General features: G+C 40.6%; 1 protein-coding gene across 9 annotated transcripts in view; it reads right to left on the bottom strand.

Annotated features, from left to right (window-relative positions):
• Window positions 1–3,969: 3,969 nt before the first annotated feature.
• PAG1 (phosphoprotein membrane anchor with glycosphingolipid microdomains 1) overlaps window positions 3,970–14,794 on the bottom strand; it is a 141,753-nt gene continuing 130,928 nt past the window's right edge. For 6 of the 9 annotated variants that reach the window (XM_082363511.1, XM_082363512.1, XM_082363513.1 and 3 more), the window contains one exon: window positions 11,726–13,231. In XM_082363511.1, coding sequence (XP_082219637.1) covers window positions 12,860–13,231 — 372 coding nt within the window. In that variant the 3' untranslated portion in view covers window positions 11,726–12,859. Of the gene's footprint in view, window positions 7,466–11,725; window positions 13,232–14,794 lie in introns of those variants that run through there. The other 3 variants (XR_014236378.1, XR_014236379.1, XM_082363510.1) reach the window with 3 other exon arrangements.

Raw genomic sequence — 14,794 nt, 5'->3', positions numbered from 1 at the left:
TTATTTATCCCCCTTCAAATCCTCTCCTTCTGTATTTAGTTCATTAGTATTACCATCATCTATCCAAAAACCCAAGAGTTTTCTTCTATGCCCCCAATCCCCTAGACCTATCAATCACCAGATCCCTTCTGTTTTACTACCTATTTATGTCTAGAATTAGCATCTTTGTTTTCCCTAGTCCTTCTGCTCTGGTCAAGCCCTCATCATGTCCAAACTGGTCTCAGCATCCTCTAGTACAAACTCCAAGTACCTCAGACTGAAGCCTCTCGGCTTCTTGCCATTGTATCTGCAAATGTTACCTACGTCACTCAACAAGGTTGAGAGCTCAAGGGGATATGGAGAAGTCTGTCGGATTCACATTTGTATTGCCAGCACCTAGCATAGAGCCTGGTACGATGGCCCACACAAACCTCCACCCATCCATCATCCATCCTTGCAACGCATGTTTACTGAGCTCCCACTGTGTGCACACCACTCGTGGGGGAATGAGAATATGGCAACAAACAAAACAGCAAACAACGTATGCTGTCCTTACATATGTTTCTTCTTACACTGATGCATATATTTAAACTTTTACATAGAAGTTTTCTAAAGTTATAGAGTCAAACATATCAGTGTCCTTTAAAGGTATTATTATTTGTGCTTTTTCTGGACAGTTGACCCTTGAACAACATGGGTTTGAACTGCGTGGGTCCACTTACGTGTGGATTTTTTTCAATAAATAGGTACTACAGTACTATTTGATCCACAATTGGTTGAATCTGAGGACATGGAACCGCACATGGGGAGGACCGACTATAAATACACACATACTCTGATTTTCGACTATGTGGGAGGCATCACCCCTAACTCCCCGCATTGTTCAAGGGTCAACTGCTTAAGAAATCCTTTGGTTCTAAACGATAATAAAAATCTCCCGTAGAACAATTATGATTAAGAACTCAGGCCTGCAGTGAAACTGTCTGAGTTCAAATCTTATCTTTGCCATTAAAAGCTGGGTAATTTAGTCAACGATTCTGTGCTTCAGCTTGGTCATTCGTACAGATAAAAGCATTTAAGGGTATTTAACTCACTGCAGTTGTTTTGGAGATCCAATGAGCTAACACAGCTAAATACATATAGAATTGAGTCTGATAAATTGCACGTTTGCATTATTATAGGTATTATTTTACTACATTTGTTCTTTATGATTGCCTCTCTAATTCATATGAAATTTATTTTCATTTATGGTATAAATTGAGAGTCCCATTTTATGTTATTCTTCATATGGAAAATCAATTGTCCCCAAATTTTTGTTTATACTCTTTCAATGGTTTCTCTTTGCTCCTAGAATCACAGGGCAATTCCTTACCTTAATCTACTCAGCTGCATGGGCTCTCACCCCACCTTTTCAGACTTCCCTTTTTACCACTCTCCACTGCTGTGCTATAGCCACCCTAGCCTCCTTTGTGGTTCTGGAACATACCAGCCTCTTTTCCTCCCCAGGGCCTTTGCACTTGCTATTTTCTTTTCCTGGAATGTTTTCCTTCCCAAATTTTGTATGACTGCTCCTGGTCATTCAGGTCTTCCGTGTCCACTTAAGATAAAACGTATCATCCCTTCCCACTCCCCCCACCACTCACCCCCAAACCACTACTTTCTCTCAATTTCATTTTATTTACTTTATTCCATCTTATTTATTTCATTCACCACATTTATGATCTGGAATTTGTTTTGATAAATCATTCTTTTCTTCCTTCACTGGAACATAAGCTTCATTGGAACAGTAATTCTTGTCTGTTTTATGTACTATGGTAGCCTCAGAATCTAGAATAGTGCCTAGGAAATAGGAGGTACTTAATAATTACCTTATCAGGAAGTCTCTCCTTTTCTCCCGACCAAAACAGGCTTGCTTTTTAGAAGGATAATCCTGGTGACACTATGGAAGTTGGTTTGTCCCATGCCTGGAACGCTCTCTTTCTGGCTTATCCTTTCAGTCTCACCTTAACTATAACCTGTTCACAGAGGCCTTTCTGGACCCTGGTATCTAACATGGATCTCCAGAGACTCGCTGCAACCAGCTGAGATACTGAGATAGTGAACACTCTGAGAATTTAAATGTGCATGTCAGGCATTTAAAGGTAAGCCCTGGGGCTGTCAGAAGGTGAGCTCCGTTGAGGCAGGAGTTTGTCTTTCTTCTGTCACTGCTTCTCAGGGCCTGGCACATAGTAAGTGCTCAGTAAATATTTATGGACTGAATCAATGAGTGTTTTTTCTGTGGTTTCCTTTGTTTTCCTGTTAGCTTGTTTCTCTACTTTGATGTTGCAATTAGTATTATTTTTTTATTTTGGACTTGAGCATTTAAAACTGTTTGCTTTGAACGCCTTGTCTGTTTTAGAAGACAACTCTGCCAGGTTGTGGTGCTGTTTATCTACATGTCAGATGTTTCCCCTCCTCCGCTGGCCATCAATTTTGGAGCTGGTTTAGCTTGGAGGACATCCCTACCTTGTCACTCTGCCATCTCTTCAGAAATTCACAGTCCCACAGAGGCTTTTGGGAGGAGAAGAGCCCAAGTATAAAATCCTAAGAGTTTATAAACACTAGTCTAAGAGAGGCTCTTAGGATTATGGATGATAGAGAGGTATGAGAATTCAAATCAGATCAGACATTTATTTAATGCTTGCTGTGTGCAGGAAACTGTGGTATATGCCACGGGGAACACTTAGAAGTTAAACCGTGCCTCAGAGGGCAAGGGGGGCAGCTGGGAAAGATGCTCTCTGCTCCAGAATGATCACATTTGAGATGACATCAGGACACACAGATGGAGAAATCTTGGAAGCAGATGTGATGCCTGGTAAACAGTTGGCTCTGGAGCCCTCAAGGTCCAGCCTTGAGATTTTAAGAATCATCTTAGATGAGAGCAAATATTCAGAATGGTGACTTTAAGGGACAGTAATGTCCTGTGTCATTAAAAAAATTAAAAACAATCATAGTGCAGTTTCACAGAGGTAGAAAGGTAGACCAATGAATGATTTTTAACAATAGCAAACAAGGGTGGAGTATGCCTGGCTCAACTTAACTAGGGTCTCAGAATTTTCCAGTCCCCTTCATGAACACACGTCCTAGAATTGGCAGCCCACTTCCGGCAGAACTGCCAAAACTACTCCATTCCATAAATGACTGAACATCGACCAAATTGCTGAGCCCCAGAAAGTCAGTTTCCCCAGGTAGCCCAGGTGGGAAACCTGATTCTGTGATCCAAAGACTCAGGACAAACTTTCAACTGAGAGCCTCAGCACACAGAATGGAGTTGGGCTGTACAGCTCTGGGAAAGGAGAGGAAATTCCCCCACGTGGTGAGAAATGAAGGAGGAGTTTGAAACCGAGATGTCTGGCTCTTCCTGCTTTTCCCTCGAGGTTGCCATCATTACTTTGCATCATGTGCGAGAAAGCAAAGCCCCAGGGTGAGCTCAGACTCAGACATGGTGCATGGGTTTGCAATGTTCATCATGAGAGTCAAGGGTGCGTTAAGGGTGATTTGGGCTCAAGACTGTGACGGGAAGCAAACTCCTTAAACTGTCCACAGTCTAGGAGTAAGTGAGGATAGTAACCTACTGTACAGGGAGGCCTTGGTTCCTTAGAAATAAGCAGGTCAGTCCAGGGCAAATTTGGAACAGGGAAAGTACTTATAATTGCACAGATGTGATGGGGCCGAAGAAGGGAGCATGGGAAAGGCCCTGGGGGTGGGTGTCAGGTCCGGGGGGTCTTATAAGAGGAAATTTGTGGGTTTGGGGGTATCCTGGAGTTGAGGGGCACAAACACAAATGATACAGGAGCATGCCAAAGAGAGCCTTCCCTTGCTTCACCATTTGGCCTCCAGGTCTGTCTTTGGTGATTAGGAAAGGGGCAACCAGGGTCAGATGCTAACCAAAGCCATTTGCTCTGAGACCTCCTGCTGGGTTATGGCTCTGCTCATGGCCTGGGGCATTATTTGCTCTCAGCTTGCATTTCTTCACAGGAATGGCTGGCCCAGTGGGTAGATGTGACCAACATTTTCCCAGGCTTGTGAAAAGGGTCTGTTAGCATTTACAGACCATTTAGCATCTTCCAGTTCCATGCTCAGTACCTCACTGGGGATGACCAAGACGACCTTGTTAGTAGGTTCTATACTATGATCCCTCACTTCTTAGGTGGAAACAGGGGCACAGAGAGGTCCCACAGCTTCCTCAAAGTCACCACGGGGCTGGGACTCAAACGCAGGTCCTTTTCTGCAGAGTCTGTGACTCTAATCAGTCCACTCCACAGCCTGCTCGTCAGGCACGACCTCCTTCCTGCCAGGTGGTGAGTTGGTTGTCAAAACCCTTAAACCCTGCTGATGCCCTAAGGGCATGTAAATTAGCCATTCTTGATCTTCCCAAATAGTAAATGAATTTTAACAAGCTTTTATGTAAAACTGAACTTTATTGCAATTAAAAAAGAACAAAGACAAGTTGATAAGTGCCTTTAATTACAATGTACCTGCTATTTACATGTAATTATACTTTTATATACAGCTTGAGTAAGGTTCATTACATGTAAACTGTAAGATATGACAAGTTGAACTCCAGCCTTTTGGGAACATTCAGCATAGAAATACTATGGGCAGAAATACACAGAAAACAAATATCCATTTCAGTTCCCTAGGTACCATTACTGGATAAATGATCACGATCTGGCCACAGAAGAGAATTGTAAATATGCATCAAGTTGAAAATTATTCTTACCATGACTAACAGTATTGCTATTATTTAAACCCTAAACATAATTAATAATTGAATCATTAAAAACAACACAATTTCAACTTATATAGCACCTTTCTTACAGAATTCAAAGCATTTGTATTTATATTATCTCATTTGTCCCCATAACATCCCTATGAGGTAGGCAATGGTTGGTATCATTATCCCCATTTTGTATATGGAGAAACTGAGGCACAGAGTAGTTAATCATTTGCTCAAGGTCACACAGTAAAGTCAATGCTGGAACGGGGACCACGGAGCCATGAGTTCATCTCCAAAACCAATGCTTCTCTTTAAACTAAATTGTCCCCTCTGAGAATTTAATTCAATACTTCATTTTTCCAAGACATAAAAACGTGCATTTTTTTCTCCCATAAAAATTGTTGAAATACTATAGGCAAGAAACAAACACTCTGGGGCAGATGTCAGACTGATGCTATGTTCTTCTAGAAAGAGTTTATGGAAGTCTCTTGTTGGTTTTGTTTTTTCATTACTAGGAGTTTCTTTCCCCAGTTTTAAAAAAAGTTAGAATGAAACATATTTGAAAGAATGCACCTAGCTACCTACAGATTATAGCTTTAGTAGCCATATTATGCCATGCACAAACCAGGTTTATTCCTGAGTTTACAAAGAAGAAAATACCTAAACAATAATTTAAGTCTTTGAGATATTCTTTCTTAATCTTATATACATTTACAGTGTGCTTCTCAAGAGACTCAGAGTGGTAGGTAGGGCATTGGAATAAAACATTTTCCAGAGTCACACACACAGGGGCAGGAAGTCTTTCCCACATCACTTAGTTCAAATTTTACTTCTAATTCCTGCCCTACCCACCTCCTGAGAATCAAATATGTAGTTGGTACTCAGAAAAAAATACAGAAAAATTTTTAAAAAGTGTCAAAAATCTGAGGCATACAGGACTCTTTGAAACGCCTGTTGACGTGGATGTAAAATTCAACTTCCCCAACATGTTCCACGAGCTTCTCCCTGAGAGCAAAGCACTGCTGATGGTGCCACCAAATCGCCAGGACATCAGGAGGCAGCTGTGCAGTGGCCCACAGGAGTTAAGTTTCAAGCATGGCTCCAGGAAAAACAGAGAAGCTTATATTTAAAAAGATGAATGTGAAAAAAGCAAGCACACTTACTGGATGGGTCATGATCATCATGTCAGGTTCATCTATGGGTTTGACATTAAAACTACATAAAAACTTGTCAAAGGAATGTTCAAAGACCGACTTAGGCCTTTGGTTCTAGTCTCTTCGCCTAGGGAAAGGCACTGCTGTCTGTCAGGGAAGCCTTTACTACCTAAACGAGGAGCTAAAATTACATTTCTTTTTCTCCTTAAGTTTAAAAAAGGAAAAGGACAGAGTTTGTTTACACTCATGGTTTCCCACTTGTTGAGTTAAAAAAACAAACAAAACAAAATAAAATAAAACCAGACATTGCAACAAGTCTGTTCTGAAATGCAGGCTCCAGGGGCCAAGACTGGTCTGTCTGTTTTAGCCTTAACTGTCCTGTGAAGGGTGCCTAACTGGTATACTAGATAGGCTTTTAAGAAGTAAATGTATAGGGCTTCCCTGGTGGCGCAGTGGTTGAGAACCTGCCTGCTAATGCAGGGGACACGGGTTCGAGCCCTGGTCTGGGAAGATGCCACATGCCGCGGAGCAACTGGGCCCGTGAGCCACAATTACTGAGCCTGCGCGTCTGGAGCCTGTGCTCCGCAACAAGAGAGGCCGTGACAGTGAGAGGCCCGCGCACCGCGATGTAGAGTGGCCCCCGCTCGCCGCAACTAGAGAAAGCCCTTGCACAGAAACGAAGACCCAACACAGCCAAAAATAAATAAATAAAAAATAAAAATAAAGGAATTCCTTAAAAAAAAATGTATAATGAGAATGAACAGATATCTGTTGTTAATTTGGAAAAAAAGATTACACTCTAGAATACCCATTCAAATAAGCTATGATGAGAGTGAAGGTTAAAAAAATCAAAACTAAACACATCCTGGATCCTCAGGTGTGCAGAATGCGAGACCCTCAGCCACTGGATCACCTAACATCACCAAACATCAGGGATTTTGCCTATACATGGTCAAGTTATGTTCAACATCTGGTAACTCCAGAGTTCGATGCTTGAACATTCTCATTTCCTTGAGACCTGGAGAGGAGCTCAAACTAGCTATAACTCACATAACTCATAAGCACTATCTCAGGGGGTGGGGTGCAATAGCTACATGGCTAAGAAATGTTACACATAATTTACTTTAGAAGTGATTAATTCTTACAGGAAAGAGGTTTTTTTTTTTTTTTCCTCTCAAAATAATCAGTGCCCTTCTACTTTATGGGTAGCTATTGGTCTGCTGTTCCAGGGATTTCCCTTCAATCTCAACACCTTGTAGGGGGTCCGTGAGCTCACCTGGTTAGAGCGCAGGGCTCATTTTTCTGCATCTGTGAGTCTGAGTCCTCAACAGAATTCTTAAAAAGTTCTTCTCCATGGCTCCTTAGCGCCAACCATTCTCACGAAAGATGTGGGCAAGAGTGAACATGGTTTAGCAAAGTTCATGGCAAGTAACACCCAGCATCTGCTTCCCCAGGTGGATCTGTGCCTTATCGAGATAGCCCATGACGCTGGAAAACGTGAGCTGGGCAGAGCTGTCTTCGTGCCAGGAGGTGCTGGGAAACAGTACCATGCTGCCAGGCCGGGTCTGTGATACTGAAGATTGTAACTGGTATTAGAAAAGAGGGAATGGAATGTCCTGGGAGTAGCAGACACAGAGGGGCCGGGGTGGTGCTATGCAAGGTGACAGAAGGTTTAAACGTTCCCAATATTGAATACAACTTTCCCACTCTTTTGTGAATTGGACAATTTGACCATTCCAAAGACCTTTTTGAGACAATGAGTCACAATGAGGCTAACTGTCATGAATTATTTTTGAGTAACAGGGGTACTTAGAACGTGATTGGGACCACCTAACAGATAATATGTCACTTTTTTGGGAAACTATTTTTATGAGGAAAAAAATGCACGCACAGTGAAATGCAAATTCCTATTTGTTTAGTTATATTTCAAACTCCCCCTGAAAACATGAGGTGTGTTAATACAATGCAATGTTTAAGAGGTAATGACATTAAAATATTTTACTGTTGCCAATTTAATATACAGAAGTCTGAGGAATGACAATTACCAACCTTTACAATCCATTACACAAGGTGATCTGAGACAGAGCACAATACGTTTTTAAAAAACACCCACAGTATATAAGTGGCGAGCAAAGAAAAGTCAAATCTAACTGCATTAAGATAAATGATTACCAAATTGAATGCTTTTAAAAGAATTGCCTTTTCTTAAGCAAAAATTGTATTTCTCATTTCATCTGGCATTAAGAAAAATCTGAACTACTATTTCCTAGTTAAATAGAAGAAGAACCTGGAAAAACAATGAAATACTTTATAAATATCAGAGACTGGATGTAAATACAACTTTAAAATGAGCAGTAGGAAAAAAAAAAACCCCTTTATGAATGTTTGTTCTCTTCTGGACCATGATTTCATTTAATTTACTTTGGTGATTCCAGATGAAGACTAATTTAACAGTTTCTGGACTGATCTCTTCTAGTCAAACACTTTCTAAGTGTATACAACTCATCTAATGATACTGTCAGGAATAATGTATTTAAGAAAAGGTACAACACAGAGCAAGAAAATACTACTACAGGACAAGAAATTTAGACTTCACTGCAAATAAAGCCATATTTGATATTATAGACACATGTTCTTACTTTCACATCGGTCACTTATTAACACCAAACATTACACTTTAACTTTTCCCAGTTACACAGTACAATAAGCCTGTCAAGATTTCCAGGAAATAACCATCGGTACCTACTGTGCTTCCCGCAGCCAAAGCTAAGCTAGCCGGGTACCAGAAATCAACACTTTCAGAAGAACGGCATCACTAGAACACATGGACTCATGGCAACTATTACAAGGAGCAATTACTCATTTACAAAATCCTAAGTCAGTCTTGAACTGAGGCTCTGGGATTCTAGCCATGTTACATCACCATCTCAGAGTGGCTCATCCTCCAACACTGCCTGTTGATTCTGTGCTAAAATCTCATGGTTTTTGAAGACAGTGAAATAAAATGACCTCATGTAATAACAGGTCCCTGCTTCTGCCCCCCGGTGGGCAGGTTACCTGGCCATGGCGCCATCCTGGCTCACGGGGCTCTTGTTGCCTTCGGCCAAATCTGTCCTCAAACGCCTGTCTGAAGAGGACACCTATTTTCATTTCCTTTTGTCAGGTGGAATATGTAGGGAGTCGCATGAATAAAACTATTTAAACGTACCACTGTTTTTCAGCTAAGAGAATGATGGACCTAATTTAAAATCTGAATTCATTAACTAGAAAAATGCAATGAGGGCAACTTAAGATGGTTTTCCTGTAATTACCAAATGAAAATGATTGGAGAACTGTTTCTTCTTTTCTGCTTTTATGACAATAGTCATTACACTAGTAGGATAAACACTCAAAATAAATGACAGGATGTATCCTAATTAATTAAGCACCAGAGCGACTTTATATATATACATGTGTATATATATGGATGTGTGTGTGTATCATATATATATATACAACATCATATATATACAACATATATATATATTTTTTATATAGTTACTGGTAAAAGTAAGTAAATGCTCTAATTCGAAAAATGAAAATCAAATATGAGAAACAGATCTAGTGACATGCTGAGGTTAAATTTCAATTCTTTGTGTTTACTTATTGTTAATTTAGCACTCAATTAGAATTAACTCTTGGATTTTAAGGGCAGAGAAATCAGTAATTAGCCTTTTTCCCACAAAGAGTGGTACCCTCAAAAGCTTTAATAGCCCTAACGATGTAATTTAATGCAGGGCAGGAAAAAAAATTTGCCGCAAACATATTTGCAAAAATTACTTTCTTCTAGAATTTAAGATTTCCTCAAACATTTCACATAAAACAGGTTACAGTTCCCTGCTGACAATATTTGAGAAATAGTAAAAGCAGCACAAAAAAATTCTTCAAAACTTTCAAAATATCTGAATAAAAACAAAGATACTACTTTTAGGCAAGATAGGTTTATAATTCTCATTTATATGACGAAAAAAATTTCCTAAAACTTATTTTTATCTTTTTGTATAATTTCACCTACCTAGGTTATTATAGTTGAATGCATACATAATATGGGTGTCAAAATTTTAAAGATATAGTAAACTCTTTTTTTTTTTTTATAATATCCTTTCATATATTTAAACTATGTAGCATTTAATTCAAGATGACATTTTTTAAAAAAGAAGCCATAGGCTTCCAACTCAAAGATTCTAGCACAAACTTTCAACAAATAAAGTAAAAAGGGATGAAGTTTATGAAATACTGTACTTTAGGGTCCAAACTGTGATGCTACATCAATAAATATACTTCAGTAAGTTACCCAGTGTTCTAAAGAGCAGAGCCATCTCCTGAAGTTTATTCTGCTTCTCCCTCCCCCCGACACTCATGGACTGTGCTATCACTTATTCTTTTAGGATTTGTTCTGGAGGACCTTAGAGTTCCTTTTAATACTTTACATCACAACTTATTCTTAGCACAGGTTTTCAAGTCAAGAGAGATATTTCATTGCATACTTTATGGCCATAAGGTTTGGTTTTGAAACTGCTGGGGGGATTCTGATAATGAAATTTCAAGATGATATGACTATTTATAAAGAGCTTCTCTACCTAGAAATGGTTTTACCCTTTAGAGATCATACCCACTTCCCTGGCAATAAGTAAGACATCATGAATTACAACTTTTGAGCAGCCAGGGGCTGCTAAGGGACAAGCCTGCAGCATGCACAATGCTAGGTGTGCAGTGTGACACGGCTGTCACCAGGTACAAAGCAACCCCACAAAGTCAAGATTGTCGGGTCAAACTCATTCATACTAAGCAATGAGACGCACTGGGCGAACCAGTGCTTACAAAGGATGTGAATTCAGAGAGCATGGGGCCTTGCACCTTCCAGATAAACTTCTCCCTAATCCAAGGTTATTCTGCCATGATCTTTTGATCAATGATGATTGTGCTTATACACATGAAGTCTTCATGGGAGAGACCAGGCTGACTGAAAAATAACGACAACCAACCAATTTACCCCAACCGAGCTACTTTACAATTTCAGAAACATATTACAGAGCAGTCACAAAAATCAAGCCATGAATGCAAGGAATGGAAAAAACATGCCCGGGAGCTGGTCCCTACAATTTTCAAGATGCTTCACCCTCCCAATTGCATTCTTTATCATAATGAGTGAAAACAGCAAGATTATTCAATCTGAAAAGTCACAGATGTCACAGCAGTACAGAATAATTGCCTCTTTTTATTTTTCTTTAGCAGTGTAGGAAAAGCTCCTTTTCTGTAGCCCACACTGCATAATAGCACTTCAACCAGGTTCATTTTAAAATGAAAAGTGAACAAGCTTCCCAATGTTGGCCTTATAAAATCTAGAGAGATGATTAAATTCAAACCAGGCTGAGCTCTCAATCTGAGTAATTTCAGCAACTGATTTTTGTAAAATGAAGGGGGAAAAAAAGTCCCAATAGGCAATTTACATTTGCAAGCACCAGGCTGCAGAATTCATCACCTTCTTCTTAAAAAAGTAGCTAAAACTTAATGAAATTATAATACCTTCTTGAGGTTAATTGTTCACAGTCATCTCTAGTCATATCTTGTTCCTCCTTCCATTTTTACCATGTCAAATATTTCAGTACTTCCCACCACAAACCATTGAAAATGATCATTTATGTTTATTCCACTTATTTCTCCAGCGAGCCAGATGATTTGACCAGGAGCTCCAAGTACCATTTGAAAAGTCAAGTCTTTAAAAACCTTCAGTGTTTTCAACACTTGGTTAGAAAAAAGGTAACAACTACTCATAATTATCCAGCTTATGTGCTTTATGGTGTCTTTTCAAAATGAGAATACAAATCATTGTACATCAAATCAAAATAGTTAATATACATTTTATCTGGCACTTTCTAGAAATTAGGCGTTAAACATAAAATACCTTATAAATTTATATAACAAAAATAAATGTTTATATTTTAATCTCAGATAGATTACCTTAGGGGAGCAGTTCGTGTATGAAATCCCGCACGGCCGGTGTGGCAGCGGGGATCATCAGAAATACACATTCAAGTTCACAGCCCTTGGGAAATGGAAGCCGTGGCTGCCATCCAAACACGTGGTCTGTGTCCCAACATAGAGATTAAGGCTCTCTGTTTTGGAGGAATGAGCTCTGGGCTAAAAGAAGTATGGAAGTACCGCGATATTCATTGAAAATACTGAAAAGGCTCTGAAGAGTTTCAAATACTGGGGAAAAAACCATTTTGACTATAAAAATAAAATAAAGCATCTAACAATGACTTCAAGTACTTTGGGAGAGGCTGCTGACATGGACTGCCCAAATCGGAAGGAATAAAGAGCTAAGAAGCTCCAGGGGCATCTCCAACCTTACCCACCGGCCGGGCCCGGTTCCCAGGGGCAGCTGCTGGAAGGGGACTGGGGAGCGGCAGGAAAGCAGCAACCACAATTTCTTACCATCGAAAAACACCCACGTTGAAGGCAAAGGCCAGGCTGGTGGGAGAATATCCTTGGAATGAACCATGATAAATCGGAAGATTTCAAGGGGAAGAAAGCCATTCATTTTACCATTAGTAGCAGGCAGCAGAAAGGGGAGAGAGGGAGAGAAAGCCGGCTCCTGTGAGTGGCAGTGTTTCAGGCAGGTCAGCTGTGATTTTTGATGAGTGCTGTTCTTCCTTGCTGGGTGGCTTTCTTCACAAAGAGGGTGAGACCACTGACAGCTGGGATCCTTCCAGAGGGTGTGGGTATATGAGGGAAGTGTGCTTGGGTGTGCCAGTGCCCTGGCAGTACGGTGTGTGCCTCACTGTTCCCCAAACTGAGAAGCAGTTTCGGCACCTCCAGTCACCTTCCATTTCCGAAAGCAGCATATGAAGCGTGGTTGACACCGCTTCTTGTCTCTGCAGCAGCGCCGGCCGGTCCTATGCTGGCTGGGCTGTCTCCCGGGCTGCTAGAGCCTGGTGATGTCTCGGCATTGCTGCAGGTCCCCGATGCTCTCGTAGTCATTCTCCTTGGGGAAAAGGCCCTGGTGGCTGTTGGTCTCTGGGGCAGCCTTCTCTTCCTCTCTGTTTAGAGTCTGTATGGCTTCGTAATCTGGCTCGGGCTCCTCGCCGCTGGGCCTCCCTGCTGCTGGAAGAGTGCTGACGCTGTTGGGAATTTTCTCAAAGTCTTTAAGAGTAGCATAGAGATCGTTACAGGAAGAGGGCGACCTCGGAGCGGCTCCTTGGATGGAGGTATAGGTGGACTCTGGTGCTTTAAGTGACTGTCCTGATTTGTTCCCTGGCTGTCCTTTTTTATGCACTGATGAATACATTGCCGAGATCTAGAAAACAAAGGGTGAAGTGAATAAACATGTTTCAAGCTTGATTTCTCCCTCCCCCTTTTTAGTGATAAGCTAGATTTTTAGGACTATGGGGGTGTGTGTGTGTCCCTTTAAGACTTTATTGAGATATTATTGACACACAACACATATAAGTTTAAGGTGCGCAATAGGATGATTTGATACACATATTGTGAAATGATTACCACAATAAGGTTAGTTAACAACTCCATTATCTTAATTGCCATTTTTTTGGTGTGTAGTTATAATATTTAAGTTCTATTCTCTTAACAGCTTTCAAGTATATAATACAGTATTGTTAATTCTAGTCACCATGCTGTACATTATATCCCCAGAACTTATTATGGATGGAAGTTTGACCCTTTGACTAACATCTCCCCATTTCCCCCAGTCCCCAGCCTGTGGCAACCACCATTCTACTCTATGTCTATGAGTTTGGCTTTTTTAGATTCCACATATATGTGAGAACATACAGTATTTGTCTTTCTCTGTCTGACTTATTTGACTTAGCATAATGCCCTCCAAGTCCATCTATGTTGCTGCAAGTGGCAGGATTTTCTTCTTCTTTACAGCTGAATACTATTCCATTACGTACGTATGTGTGTGTGTATAAAATTACATTTTCTTTATCCATTCATCCCTTGATGGACACGTGGGTTGTTTCCATGACTTGGCTGTCGTGAATAATGCTGCAATGAACATGGGTGTACAGATATCTCTTCAAGACAGAGGTTTCACTTCCTTTGACTGCATACCCAAAAATGGGTTCTTCATTATCTGTGCTAATCCTGGAGTACGTAACTACAGGACAATTACATGTGTTATCTACAACTTTGTAAGTAGCATAATTCTATGAAAACCAGGTCCTCTCTGGGTCTCCTGAGGGCTTTTAGGAGAGCAGGTGGAGTGGGCAGCTCAAGACCCCCAGGACCTGACCACAGATCAGGTTTTATTTGATTTCTTTATCAGAATGATATTTCACCTGCAAAAAAGGTTTGACTGCTTCACGAAAAAGGGTAAAAAACACGTATTAGACCAGTGATTCTCAAAAGGGTGAGATTCAAACCAGCAGCAGCAGGATCTGGACATTTATTGGAAAGGCAAACTGTGGGGCACCACCCCAGAACCACTGAGTCACAAACTCTGGTGGGGGAGTCCCAGATGGGCTGATTCTGATGTCCACTAAAGTGTGAGAACCACTGAACTAGACTGTCTGATCCACTCTTCCTGCATCACAAAGATCTGAAGAGTAGTTCCTGGATTCTGGTTGGTCATATACCTATATCTGTCCGAGTATCGTTTTCCACTTTTTTTTTTTTTTTTTTTTACTTCATTGCATACTATTGGTTAAATATACATTTACAGACGGGGCTACATTTTCTACAGTGGGAAAATTCATTCTTATTTGAAACCAGCCAACTCAGAAATAAAACTAGGAGACAATCAACTTATGGGATGCTCTTTCCTATGGGAAGAGCGGGCTATTTTCCAAGCACACCTACTCAGTCTCACTAATGTACCTCATGTAGCCACAAATATCAGGAG

This window comes from Balaenoptera borealis, assembly GCF_965194805.1.
Source record: "Balaenoptera borealis genome assembly, chromosome: 17".
NCBI lineage: Eukaryota > Metazoa > Chordata > Mammalia > Artiodactyla > Balaenopteridae > Balaenoptera > Balaenoptera borealis.
The sequence above is the reverse complement of the archived record's forward strand: the minus strand, read 5'-3'. Positions and strand labels throughout refer to the sequence as shown.